General features: G+C 40.1%; 1 protein-coding gene across 1 annotated transcript; it reads right to left on the bottom strand.

The window, feature by feature from the left end:
- Window positions 1–2953: 2953 nt before the first annotated feature.
- On the bottom strand, window positions 2954–5347 carry LOC146634858 (E3 ubiquitin-protein ligase TRIM21-like). The gene has a single exon (XM_085342423.1). The coding sequence runs from the start codon at window positions 5345–5347 to the stop codon at window positions 3677–3679; it is 1671 nt and encodes a 556-aa protein (XP_085198549.1). The 3' UTR covers window positions 2954–3676.
- Between the last annotated feature and the right edge of the window lie 8516 nt (window positions 5348–13863).

Raw genomic sequence — 13863 nt, 5'->3', positions numbered from 1 at the left:
GATTTAGCACAACAAGATTGGAGTTCGGTGTATGAAGAGTCAGATGTGGACAAGGCTTATGATAATTTTCTAGATATTTTTACTATGTGGTACAATAAACATTGTCCTGTAAACGAACACATGACAAAGAAAAAAAAGATAAAAAGTCCTTGGCTCACAAAAGGAATTATTAATGCTTGCAAAAAGAAAAACAATCTGTATAAACAGTTTATCAAAGTAAAAACAAAAGAAGTGGAACAAAGATATAAAGCATATAGAAATAAATTGACTGATATTATAAGAACGAGCAAACAACTTTATTATAGAAGAAGATTATATGAAAATAAAAACAATATAAAAGGAACTTGGGATGTGTTAAACAACGTAATTAAACAAGGATCTTCTGGAACATCATATCCTGAATATTTTACTGATGCAAATGGTGAAAATCACAACATGAGTAATATTGTCGATGGGTTCAATAAATTCTTCATAAATGTTGGCCCTGAACTAGCAGCGGACATCCCGTGTCATAAAAATGAAAATATCAGTAATATAAAATCAAATCCCTTTTCACTGTTCCTCTCAGCTACAAATGAGCAAGAAGTAATAAATATCACATTAAAATGTAAAAGTAAGTCTTCAATGGATTATCATGACATAAATATGTCTGTAGTTAAACAGGTTATTCTGAATATTGCTAGTCCCTTAACATATATCTGTAATTTATCATTTCAGTCCGGTTGTTTTCCAAAAAAAATGAAAATTGCGAAAGTAATACCACTATATAAAGGTAATGACAAACACAGTTTTACCAATTATAGGCCTATTTCTCTACTGCCTCAATTCTCAAAAATTCTAGAAAAACTTTTTAATTCAAGATTAGAAAAATTCCTTGAAAAACATCAAATAATAAATGTTGGTCAGTATGGTTTCAGAACGCAAAGAACCACTTCAATGGCGGTAATTGAGGCAGTAGAAGAAATTACTGATACACTGGATAAAAATAAATATGCAGTTGGTATTTTTGTTGATCTCAAAAAGGCCTTCAACACAATCAATCACTCAATTTTACTGGATAAATTGGAAAGATATGGTATTCGAGGGAAAGCTGGTAACTGGTTAAAAAGTTACCTAACAGGTCGGGAACAATATGTTAGCATAGGGCATTACCATTCAGAGAAACTTGGTATTACATGTGGTGTTCCCCAAGGGTCAGTGTTGGGACCAAAACTTTTCAATGTATACATAAATGATATTTTTGATGTTTCTCAAGTACTTAAACTCATACTGTTCGCAGATGACACCAACATATTTTTCAGTAGCGATGATTATACTGATCTTGTAATGACCGTAAACAGGGAGCTAAAATTAATAAAAAAATGGATGGACATAAATAAATTATCATTAAATATAAATAAAACTAAAGCAATGTTTTTTGGTAATTTAAAATATAATATAGAATTACCAATTATCATTGAAGGTGTACCAATTGATAATGTGAGTGAAAACAAATTTTTGGGAGTTATAATTGATAACAAAATTTCATGGAAACCCCACGTCAGACACATAAAAACCAAAATTTCCAGAAGCCTCGCAGTTTTGAACAAAGTGAAACCATACCTTGATAAAGATGCACTTCGTACTCTGTACTGTACCCTGGTTCTTCCATATCTTACATATTGTGTGGAAGTGTGGGGAAATACATATAAAAATACAACTAATCCATTAGTCACAGTACAGAAAGGAGCACTGCGTATTATTCACAAGGCTGGTTATCTAGATCATACTCACAAATTCTTTCTTCAGGCAAAGTTACTTAAATTCCAGGATCTGGTTAATTACAATACATCCATAATTTTGTATAAAGCTTTTACTAAACTTTTACCGGCAAATTTACAAACTAGATTTGAAATTCGAGAAAAGGTTTATAATGTGAGAGGCTTTGGAGAATTCAAATTACCCAGAACTCGAACAACCCGTAAAGGTTTTTGTGTGTCTGTATGTGGTGTGAAAATCTGGAACAGTCTGAGTTTACAATTGAAACAATGCAAAAATTCCAAAATATGTATGTACATATATGTACTTGTGTGTGTAGATATATATGTATGTATATGTATGTGTGTTTGTTACTTGTAGTTATTACTGCCTGTTACCTGTGGTAATGTAATTTATAATTTATATATTCTGTATTCAGTTATGAAGGCTCTAATTGTTGTTTGCGAGCTGCCGTTTAGAAGCTTGTATGTGCCCGGGGCTGTTGATGGGTCTGTATGCAATGATGGGCGTAGCTGCGGGAAGTTTATTGTTTTTTTTGTTGATGAGTGAGTATAGGGGTGGGATTTAATAAGTTTTCTTTGTCCCACTCCTTTTTCAGGCAATTTTTGTTTTTTGTTTTGTGTATTTTATGTTCAATATACGTATTTGTTGTGCCTGAAAATGAAAAAATAAATGAAATGAATGAATGAAATGAAAGATAAGGTGAGAAAATATAATAGATATATATAATCAATCAATAATGTGAAAATATCAGATAAAAGGGTTTTTTTGGTTATAAGGAATAAAGAGGTCAAAGGTCAAAACAAGAGTACTGTTAAGTTAAAATTAAAGGGTCAAAGGTCAGATTAAACAGGTTACACAGAAAGGATCGGCAAAACTTAAACAAGGATAAAGAAATAATACATTAAACAAGGAAATAAATTAAAAGTCTGAGTTAATGAGAAATTAAACGTTTAAATCAGGTTAAGAGTTAAATTTTAAGCTTTTCTTAGTTAAACTAAATAAAATAATCAGAATAAACGATTGGAGGAAAAAAGCAAAGATGTTGTGATCAAATAGTTTGTACGGCAGAAAGAAAAACATGTTTCAGTAGATTGTATGTTGGAAACCACAGTAGACACAGTAGACTCAAATCATTGTTACTGAGGAATTCTGCCTTAAACAGTAAAGTGTTCTTTAACAGTGTGTGTGTGTGTGTCTGCAGCTGTTCTTTGTGTTGTTGCTGCATCGTTGCCTCAGGGGGAAAGTTGTGTGTGTGTTATGCAGACTAGCAGAGACTGCAGCTGTCAGCAGCCACACACACTTTCTATTCTTCAAATCAAATCACAGTGAAACATGTTCACTGACAGCTCAGCTTCAGCATCGTCTTCATGCTGTGACTGCAGCCGTTCAACTCTGTTTGTCTTTAACCCAAATCATCACAACATGCAAATATAATCATCAAAATGATGTGACTGGAAGGATGCAGCAGTCTGTGCTCCACCTTTCTCCTCCACACCTGCAGGTGGAGAACATGGATGCATGAATCTCTACAGAGTTCTTTGAATATTATCCGTCTCATCAGTTTTCAGTGAACAAAACTCCTCACAGAGCCAAAATAAGCAGTTTGTATCCAACATAACTCAGCTGGACTCTGATGCTCCGTATAACAGCCACACATGAGTCTGGATTCACTCAAAGCATTGAACAAACTTTATTGGAAATGAAGCTTTTGGACATTTGTTCTCTGATATTTGCTCTTCAGCTCGAGTCTCCATCAGTGGGAACATTTCCTGATTCAACTTTTCTTCTGTTCAAATCAAACTCCATGAGAATCAAAGTGTGAATCAGAGTCCTGATGATCAGATTCTATAGAAACATGGAGACTGTAGAGGATTTACACTCAATATGTTCATTTGTTCCCTTCAAGAAAAATCAATCATTCATCCAATAAAATCAGTCGTTGATCAGTTTGATTGACAGGACAGATGATCAGAGGTGCAGAGTTTTTACCTCCATCATTAGTACAGGGACTGAAGTATGGGTGGAGTTTGTGAGTGAAGGAGCAGCCAGTAAAGGAGTAGATCAGAGCTGCAGCACCTACATCATAAAAGGAGACCAGACCCTCCTCATAATCCACAAACACCCCCACCTTCTCAGGACCAGGATGGAGACAGAGGAGGACTGAAGGGTCAGCACAAGCTTTGTACTCATTTCCATTTCTCAGCACTACAGTCCAGAAACCATCCTGAGGTCTCAGTGTGATTTTTCCCTTCCTGTTGATCGACTCTGTGGCCACTCCTAAAGTCCACTCAGTCTTTCCTTTAACCTGAACCTCAAAGTAAAATCTGCCTGAAGAGAAACTCTGCTCTCCTAAAACATTAACACAGTAAGAAAATCTCTCTGGGTTGTCTGGAAGTTTCTTCCTCACATCACTATGATAAACTTGTTTTCCATCATCAGACAGGATGAGTTCAGGATGAGCTGTATCAGGATCCAGAGTCACATCCACCTCATGCTGCTGCACCCTCTGCAGCTCAGCCTCAAACAGCTTCTTCTTCATGGGTTTCCAGACTGTCTCCTCCAGCTGATCCACAGCTCTCCCCACAGTCCCCTCATATGATGGTGGATGAACTCTGACCTCTGTCCAGTCCTTGCTGGGTGGAGCAGCTTTCAGGGAGGAGAAGCTTTGGAGGAGGTGGAGGTGGTCTTCAGAGCGTGAGAGCTGCTCCACCTCAGAGCTTCTCTCCATCAGCTCAGAGATTTCCTGTTCCAGATCTTTGATGAGACCTTCAGCCTGTTTCTCTGTAGCTTCCTGTTTGTCTTCGATCTCCTTCATGAGCTCCTTCAGGCGTCTCTCAACAGACTCCATCAGAGCCGTGAGGACCTGAACACCTTCTGCTTTCTGTCTGTCTGCAGCATCTTTACTCATCTTCACCGACTCTGTGATCTCCTGAATCTTCAGTCGTCTCTTCTGGATCATCTGCTGAATCTCAGCCTCTGTCTTCTCCAGCTCTGCCTTCTTTCCTTCATATTCTTCTCTCAGAGGAACAAACTCGTGGTTCTTGTGGTCTAAAACAGAGCAGAGCGTGCAGACACATGTCTGGTCGGTCTTACAGAACAGCTGCAGAAGGTTATCGTGCTTCGTGCACATCCTGCCTTCCAGGTTCTCCACAGCATCAACCAGCTGATGTCTTTTCAGACCTTTCAGTGTCAGATGAGGCTCCAGGTGGGTCTGACAGTAGGAGGTCTGACACACCAGGCAGGACTTCAGGGCCTTCAGTCTGGTTCCAGTGCAGACGTCACAGGGAACTTCTCCTGGTTTGGCAGCTTGTTGCTCTGAGCTGCTGCTGCTGGCTTTCTGCTGAGCTTCACGTCTGAACTGAGCAACCATCTCAGAGATGAAGGTGTTGATCTTCAGCTGAGGTCGAGTGTAGAAAGTCTCTTTACACATGGGACACTGACAGCTCTGATTCATGTCCCAGTGCTGACTGATGCAGGTTTTGCAGAAGTTGTGTCCACATGGTGTAGAGACTGGATCAGTGAACACATCCAGACAGATGGAGCACAGAAACTGATCTTCAGATCGCAGATTGCTGGCAGCAGACATGTCTGCACTCTGAGGGAGAAAGAAGAGAAACATTTGATTCAAAATTCACTTTAAATTTCATTTTTACAAAGAGAGAAACAAGCGTCAGTAGTCTGAGGAGCTTGGAGAGAAAAGCGTCTGGACTTCTTTAAGTTTCTACTCATCACAGAAGCTTCTTCACCTCATCCTCAACACGGACCAAGGAATGAATACTGCACTTTTGGAAGAACTCCCTCCCCTGCAGCATCTTATCGTCAAAGGGACGGAGGTGGAGAGGGCAAACAGCCACAGATTCCTGGGACTGCAGGTTACATCAGACCTGAGCTGGACTCTCAACACTACAGCAACTGTGAAAAAAGCCCAGCAAAGGCTTTATTTCATTCGGCTGCTCAGGAAAGCTGGCATGAACCACCACCCTCTCACCCAGGCCTGCAGAGGACTGATAGACAGCATCCTCACCGCAGGCATCACTGTCTGGTATGGAAACACTACACAGACAGAGAGGAAGGCTCTGCAGAGTCAGAAAGTCTGCAGAGAGGATTATGGGAACAACACTTGCATCCATGGACCTGCACATACAAAGCTGCACATACAATCTCAGACACAACAGAGCGGACAGCAGCATCACACACAGAACACGATTCTTCAACAGCTTCTTCACCGCAACTGTCAGACTGACGGCAAACAAAAACACACTGAACACTTAAAATAACACAGCACTACTTAACCTCATTTTGAATGTATCATCGGTTCACTGACCATCGGGCAATACACTCACAACAGACTTGTGAAACAGATCTGTGGAACAAATGTGCAATACTGTGAGTGCGATAAGAGGTAGAGAACTACACACTCTCTGTACATTTTCTTCTTTTTCTTTGTATATAGAAAATAGTACGACTACCCTACTCCGGACTTCATTTCTATCCTTCTGCTTTTTCTGTCTTTATATTGTTAAAGTGTGATTTGACTTGGAAAGCTCTGCACAAGTATTCCACTGTGCATGGACTGTTGGTCCTGTGTGCAAATGTCAAAATAAAAATCTTGAACCTTCAGTTGTCAGAGTAACTGGTGGAGACCCAGCAACACACTCAGACACAAACTGGTTCATCTGAAACACAAACTGAACAACGTCGTGTCTGCTGTACAGTGCAGCGTCCAGATGAACAGGATCAACAGGATGAACATCTTTTTAACAGTCGTTACAAAGATGTGAAGTTGTTTGGCTGACACAGACAAACAGTATCCCACATTCTTGATTTTTAGCTCACAAACACGTCTTATAAGGACTTATTGATCCTGAAATGTTGGAGGTTTTAGCTCTTTAAACAGTAAAGTTACAGGAGGATACAGATAATTATCAGGAAAATGTCCTCGGTTTGTTAAAATGATCCCGTCCGATAACACACGAGAACAATAAATGTATCATTTTCTGTTGTAACCCACAAACTGAACGGTCACACTCATCTTTCATGTTGTCACTAAAACATCACTCCTTCCACGTCTAGTTGGTCGTGATGGAGGCGGAGTGCGTTGGGTCCGCTTTCCCTGCCCAGCCGATGTTCCTGACGCAGGGAAACAGATCCTGTTGGGGATCCCTACCTCGGCACAACACCTGCCATGGTCTTTGCACACTCACCACAGTAAATGCATCATGTTGTCAGCTTTACAGTATCATAGTCAGAGAAACTGGTCAGGCCGCTCTCTTCCAAATGTCTACACTTCACCCTTTTACTGTCAGTGGGCTCAGAGTCCATCTAATGTGGCTCATTATCTGATGCCGTCTGCAGACCAGTGTTAGACACTGAGAGGTTGATGGCTCCGTGTCAGAGCACCGGCCTTAACGAAAAAGTTATCAATCGTTCTTTTCATCTTTTCTCATTACCCACAGCTACATCCACTCCTATCACGCTGCTCACCTCTGCTGCGACGATTCAAACAGCCGGAAAGTAAATAATTTGGAGACGGTGCGTTTGTGTCACAGTGAAGAGTGAAAACAGAGACTTTCTAAAACGATGATGCATGTTAGTCATGTGATGCAGGCATGTGACCAATTAAACAAAGATAGTGGAGAGCATTATACAGCAGCAGTTTTGACAGTCCTATTAAAGATGAATATCAGTCTGCACATGCTCCACAGAGCTTTTCTTCAAATTCTTTATTTCTCTCTCGCTTTTGCAACTTTGTACTTTTGTGTTACTCGCAGCAACAACTCCACCTCATTGTTAGTCCATTTTAAAACTCGGTGCTTTTCCTCCACCTTTTGCCGCGACGTTTCAAACAGCCGGAAAGTGAATAAGCAGCAGACAGAAATGAGACCGGTCGAATCGTCTTGCGTTTCACGCATGCGCAGGACTGGAACGTAAGCGTTTTCAGCCGTCTTAATGTGGACGCACAACTCTGTGAAAACGACTGAAAACACCAGTGTGGACGCGGAGCGCTGTTTTCAAATCTATCCGGGCGAGTGTGGACGTAGCCTAAGTGGCACCATGGAGAAATGAGGTGGCGCTCTAGACCCTGATGAAGTGAACAGAGTGAAGATTTGTGTAGAAGCAGGAAGTGTGATCAGCTGCACTCACCACTGTTGCTGAGAGGAACCTGATGGACTCCAGTGAATCTTCTTTTAGAGACAAACAGGACTCGACTGCAGCTCTGCTGCTGCTCTCTCACACTTTCACTTCTGCAAAATGACGTTGAGCTTCTTGTTTTTCAGGTGTTGCTCCGCCTCTTCTTGCCTCTCCCTTTACAGGAATCAGCCGGTCTGTACTCAGTGACTGTGTGCAGCGGGTGGGAGGAGTGAGGAGTGGTGTGTGGGTAAAGTTCAAACAGTAATGACGGCCTCAGGTGATCAGGAGAAACTCACCTGGATTTCCTTTTTCCACAGCAGACTGAGAGCTTCAGGTGGACCCTGAAGGAGGTCTCAGACACAGGTGGTAAAAGTACACACAGTGTGTACTGAAGTAGAAGTACTACTGTTAAAAATACTCCAAGTACTGTTTCAACTTCTTTACTCAAGTAAAAGTAAAAAGTACTGGCTGTGAAATGAGAGTAAAAAGAGCTGATTGAAGAACATTTCTAACACGTGTTTATACAAAGCTAACTGAACCATGTGCTGCATCAACGTGATAATAAAATAACATTATTCACTTTGTTTCTGTCTAAATTTGAATTCTAATAAATATTTTAGCTTGAAATAAGTGAAAAAAATCTGCCAATGGAACAAGTTAAAACTCTCTATTTTTTCTCTGGTTTCAAGATTCACTGTCTTGAAAAAAGTTCATATCCGGTGGCGGACGCCCTCAGACATCAGTGCGTTGGTGGTTCTTTGTGTCCGGGGATGGGCGTCCAGGTACACACCGGCTCACTCCTTGGTGGGTGCTTATCGGGGCCTGGAGCCTGGGGCTCGCTCGGGCCTCTCGGCCTGGGACTCTGTCACTCAGGCACAGCTGGCTGCCGGCAGAGCTCACGGGCGCGTCACTGCAACTCCCCCTGGCTTCTGCTCCGCGGCTGCTGAGTGAACCCTCATCTGGGACTCTCCTCAGCTCTTTCTTTTTTTTTTTTTTTGATCTCCTCCATACCTGCTTCATGCCCTGAAGGACGGGGCTGTGGCCCCCCCACACCCTCTAGCAGATCATTACATGAAGGAACCTTTTAAAAACAAGCGCGTCCATGCTCACAGGTGTACACACGGGTGATCGCACCCACAAACTACACCCTTTTTGGCTCCTACCTCAAAGCACACTGTGTTCTGTTGATCTTATGTGCTTCACAATAATGTTTAACATTTAGTATTAACTGTTATATTCCCATATATCATTGTGATGTTGTTTATTCTATTGCTCTTGTTCTCTGGATTCAAATATTGGGGATGGAAAATGGACTATTTTTCCTTTTAATTTTTTTTTAGGTAGAAATTCTCAAATTACACGAACCTGCTCTCAACTCAGGCATTTTAGACTAAACCAACTTCAGAATTCTCAAAAGAACCTCAAACCTATTTTCAGCTCTGGAGACCAGAGTCACTGAATAGGAGACTTGGATTTGCACCCTTTAAAAACGTGTAGCTAGTGTTAGTGTGTTTATTTAGGAATCACAAGCCAAAACACTTTATTTATGACTATTGTTTTTTAATGCATTGGATGATTAAAAAAATCGGCATGTACATGGATCTCTTCCATTCAGAAATCCGCATGGCTGCAGCCAACTTCCCAGGAGAGAGTAACCTGTCCTAGCAGTTTTATATCAGGACCAGTTAAAACTGCTGGGGTTGACCTGCTTGTTTTGCAGGCCCTAATTCTTTTGTATTGATACGTCTGCAGGTTTCTAAGTAATTGTTCAGTAAGTAAAAAACTACAGATTCTACTAATCACAACATTAAACCCAACATTAGCAGGTTCCCATAGCCAGTGCTGCCGAAGGTAGGTTAGGCCCAATCAGCTCTTACTGGCTAAGTAAAACAGAGACATTTAAAAAGCAATCAGAGTTAATGAACCATCAAACCACCGAGATCACTGGATTAAAGTTAGGCGACTTTGGCAATATCAGCTGCTGAGTGAGCGACCTGAAAAATCTGTTTAGTAAACATTACAGTCGTTTGAGTCCCGCTCGTCTAAATCGCCATCAGAAAATTAACAAAGCATACAGAAAATGAGGAAAATCCGACGTTAATTCTGGAAAACCAACTATCTTCAGTCATTTAGTTAGACTCAGTCAATCTGGTCTGAACAGAGGAAGTGATGATTACAACAGGCAGATAAGGAGAACATGTGGTACATGCAGCTAGGAGCCGTGGTTTCCTGAGTAAAGGTTAATGTTTGATGAAAACAGGTCACTTTCCTCTCTTACAGACACGACATGAAGCTTCAGCTCTGTGAGTCAGTCCAGATTACAGGACAGAGAAACGCAGAGTTAAACTTCTAAATTTTAAAGAGTTTATGCAGTTGAAACAGTTTTCTGTTACTTTTAAAAGAAATTTAAAAGTAACAGAAATTTAAAAGAAAAAAAAAAGAAAAAAAAAAAAAGAAAAAAAAAGAAACAGTTTTCTGTCATTTGCTGTATCTTCATACACTCCAGTTACATATGAGGTGCTTACAGGAAATACACTACTTGATTTGTGTCCAAACACACAAACAAATATCAGATACAACCAGCCTTAGATAAACAAAAGAAGTAGTGATCACTTCTTCTCACTAAGGAAACAAAACCAACAGATCTGAACAGATTTCATGTGAGAGAAACTATCAGCGAGAGCTTCCAGCTGCTGAAAATAGGCTCTTTACCTTTGACCTTTAGTGTGTGTTGGAGCTGTGATAAAGAATTGAAGAAGGGAGGGTTTGACTCACCGAGGAGCAGAGCGACAGATGAAGTCCGCATGTTGTCATGTTGGAGACCGACAGCAGAGTGATACCTTCAGCTTCACCACTTCCCTGTTAACATCATCAGCTCGTCACGCTGCTGCTTCTCCACAAGGACGAGCTGTTTCTAATACACTCGTCTTCATCAGAATCAGAGAAACTTTATTGATCTCAGAGGGAAACTGAGTTATCATAGCAGCAAATATACAAGAAACAACACATAAAATCAGTGTAGAAACAGAGATATGATAACAAAACTATTAAGATACACAGATGAATACAGAGACATGGGACTAAATATAAATATACATATGAACGTGAAAAGACAAGCATACAGTCCTGAGTGGACATAAATTATATGTGCAGTTTGCTAATACTGCAGTTTATGCAGTCTATGAACAGCTCAATGCTCCTTCTGAGAACAGGAAATAACAAAGAGAATACAACTTTATTTATATAGCACATTTAAAACCAGCAGTACCCCAAAGTGTTTTACAGTAATACGATCATTTATAGGAGGGAAACATTAAAAGCCAATAATGACACCAACAGGTGGAGCGCACTAATTTGCTGCAGTGCAGTGAAAATATGTAAAAGAAAATACAAACACAACTCGACTAGGAGATTATTTAACAATAAAATAAAATAATTAAAACTACATAAAAGAACATTTACAGGATACAGACAATAACTAGGGAAGGCTAGATTGAGTAAATCTTTTTATTAAATTATGACCCCTGTGACTTTGCCTGTAAGCTTCTCACTGGGAAGCTGCAGTTTCAGATCGCTATGAAAGTCCCGTGACCGACTGTCACTGCAAGGCTGCTGAGCTTGAACAACTGCCTTTACAAACCCAGTTACACAAGATCTGGGGGCCTTCGTAAAATGTAAATAACAACAGAAAGAACTGTTTCGCAAATCTCAGATTTCATTTTTTATTCACAATAGTATGCAGAAGTCATTTAGAAAAAGACTGAGGTTGTGATCAGGAAGATTTTTCATTTCATGAAGTTTCTGCATCTTTAACCAGAAATGGTGGAATTATGTAAAAACATACAGAAAAATGTGTCAGTGTTTCTTTAATTACCTTATTAAGCAGAGAAGACATCAGATCATCTTTTTTTAATGGAGTGTTTGCCCAGGGTGCCAAACAGGCTAGCCTCTGCCTATTACTAAAAACATAAATAAAAACATTTAAGTTTGTGGTTTTAAGGTGAAAAAATGTGTCAATTTTCAAGGGGTATGAAGACTTTTTCAAGCCGTCCTAATCCCACAGATGATCTTCTGTAAGGGAAGTGAGTCTGGAATCAATGAGGCAACTAGAAAAATTTGCATTTCCTGCGAAAATGCAGTGTGGATGCTTTAAAGCTGAAGCTGTCTGCTGAAAAAAGCTGAAAAAGTTGGAAAGAAAAAAAAATGCTGCCCTGTGCAGGATTCAAACCTGGCCCTTCTAGTCTCAAGGAAGCTACTCATCTCACTGCGCCAAACTCTTTCTCACAAAGAAGAGGTGGAGAGACTGACAATTCTGCTGACATGAGCAGAAGCTGCAGAGAATTGAGGTGAAAAGAGGTGAAAAGGCTAAAACTTTGCAGAAAAGAGATGAATCAGCAGAATTTCTGCTCAAAAGAGTTTTTTTCTGAAAACAGCTAAGATTTGTGCTACTAAGAGGTGAAAAGGCTGAAAATTTTGCAGAAGAGGTGAATAAGCAGAATTTCTGCTGAAAAGAGGTTTTTGCTGAAAACAGCTGAAAAAGCTGGGATTTGTCCTGAAAAGTGGTGAAAAAACTAAATATTCTGCTGAAAAGGGATGAAAAAGCTGAAATTTGTGTTGAAAAGAGTTAAAAAAGTTTAACTGTTAACTGAAAGAAATGTTGCCATAAGCGGGATTTGAACACCGGCCTCCCAGTCTGAGAACGGATGCTCATCTCACTGAGCTAAAACACAGCGAGCAGAAATAAGTGACCACATTGATAATGTGTTCCATTCATTTCAATGGGCAAAAATATTGCAAAAAAAATTCAATATCTCAAAAATTATAGAAGTTATGAGCACCAAAAGATCTAGCCGGCATTAGCAAAAAATATCAGCATAGTTTAAAATTTGAACGGTGAAAATCGGCTGAAAATTGTGGAAGTAGTTAAGTGCCAAAAAGTGTACAGAAGCAACTAGAATAATAAAGTATAAAGATTAAAGAGAAACAGGAACTCAATAGTGTGGATGCTTAAAGCATCCACACAATTAAACACCTGGTTGGTGGCAGAGCCTGTAGTGTGGATGGGATTCACTTTGAGTTCCTGAAGGCTCTCGATGTTGTAGGGCTCACTTGGTTGACAGGCCTTTGCAACGTTGCATATCTGGGGCCCTTGACTCTCAGACTCGGGTAGTGGTCCCCATATTTAAATATTGGGGAGTGAAGGGTGTGCTCAGACTGTAAGGGGATCACACAACCTCAAAGTACAAATTTTGACTGAATTTTTCTTCCTTTCAGCTGATTGGTTAACGTCATGTCAATCACAAATTTAACAATCCAATGAGAGAACAGATAGGTTTGGCTGTTGGAGGGGTGCTTTACTGAGCTTCAGGTCCTGGAGGTAGTTCATACTTATGGTTCTTATGGGCTAAAATTGTTGGTTCTTCAGCCTAATTATTATTAGGCTGGTAACAATAATAATTATTGTTATTATTATTTTTCTTTTCTTTCTTTTAAAAAAACAAACAAAAAAACCCAAATCTTTTTTGCACACACACCAATTTGCATCTATAGATGCACAAACATAAATGTTTTAGATATTTTGGTTTACAAGGTTACAAAACTCAGTTCACAACTAGAGATGGACCGATCCGATATTACGTATCGGTATCGGTCCGATACTGACCTAAATGACTGGATCGGATATCGGAGAAAAATAAAAAATGTAATCCGATCCATTAAATATCACGAAAGCACCTCACAAAACTTGCAACACGCCGTAACTCACCTCAGAACGTTAGCAGTCGGAGCAGTATGCATCACGTGATAGAGCGGCTGTGGCATGCGGGACCTGTGGTCTGGATAGCATTTGAAGCTTCGCTAGCAACCTGGCATTTCATCTCCGACAAAGTTATCCCCGAGAGAAGTAAAGCAAGTGTGTAAGTCCATCTCTGAATGTTTGTAAAGCATTCCTGCGTTAAGCTTAACGAGCGA

Source organism: Diplotaxodon limnothrissa, linkage group LG3 (genome assembly GCF_057381915.1).
Source record: "Diplotaxodon limnothrissa isolate DT_005_m linkage group LG3, D_limnothrissa_male_GT1.1, whole genome shotgun sequence".
NCBI lineage: Eukaryota > Metazoa > Chordata > Actinopteri > Cichliformes > Cichlidae > Diplotaxodon > Diplotaxodon limnothrissa.
Note: the sequence above shows the minus strand (reverse complement) of the source record. Positions and strands in the feature narration are given on the sequence as shown.

What these genes read in the sequence shown, in the direction of transcription:
- LOC146634858 (XM_085342423.1), bottom strand. Translation starts at nt 5,347, where the DNA reads ATGTCTGCTGCCAGCAATCTGCGATCTGAAGATCAGTTTCTGTGCTCC.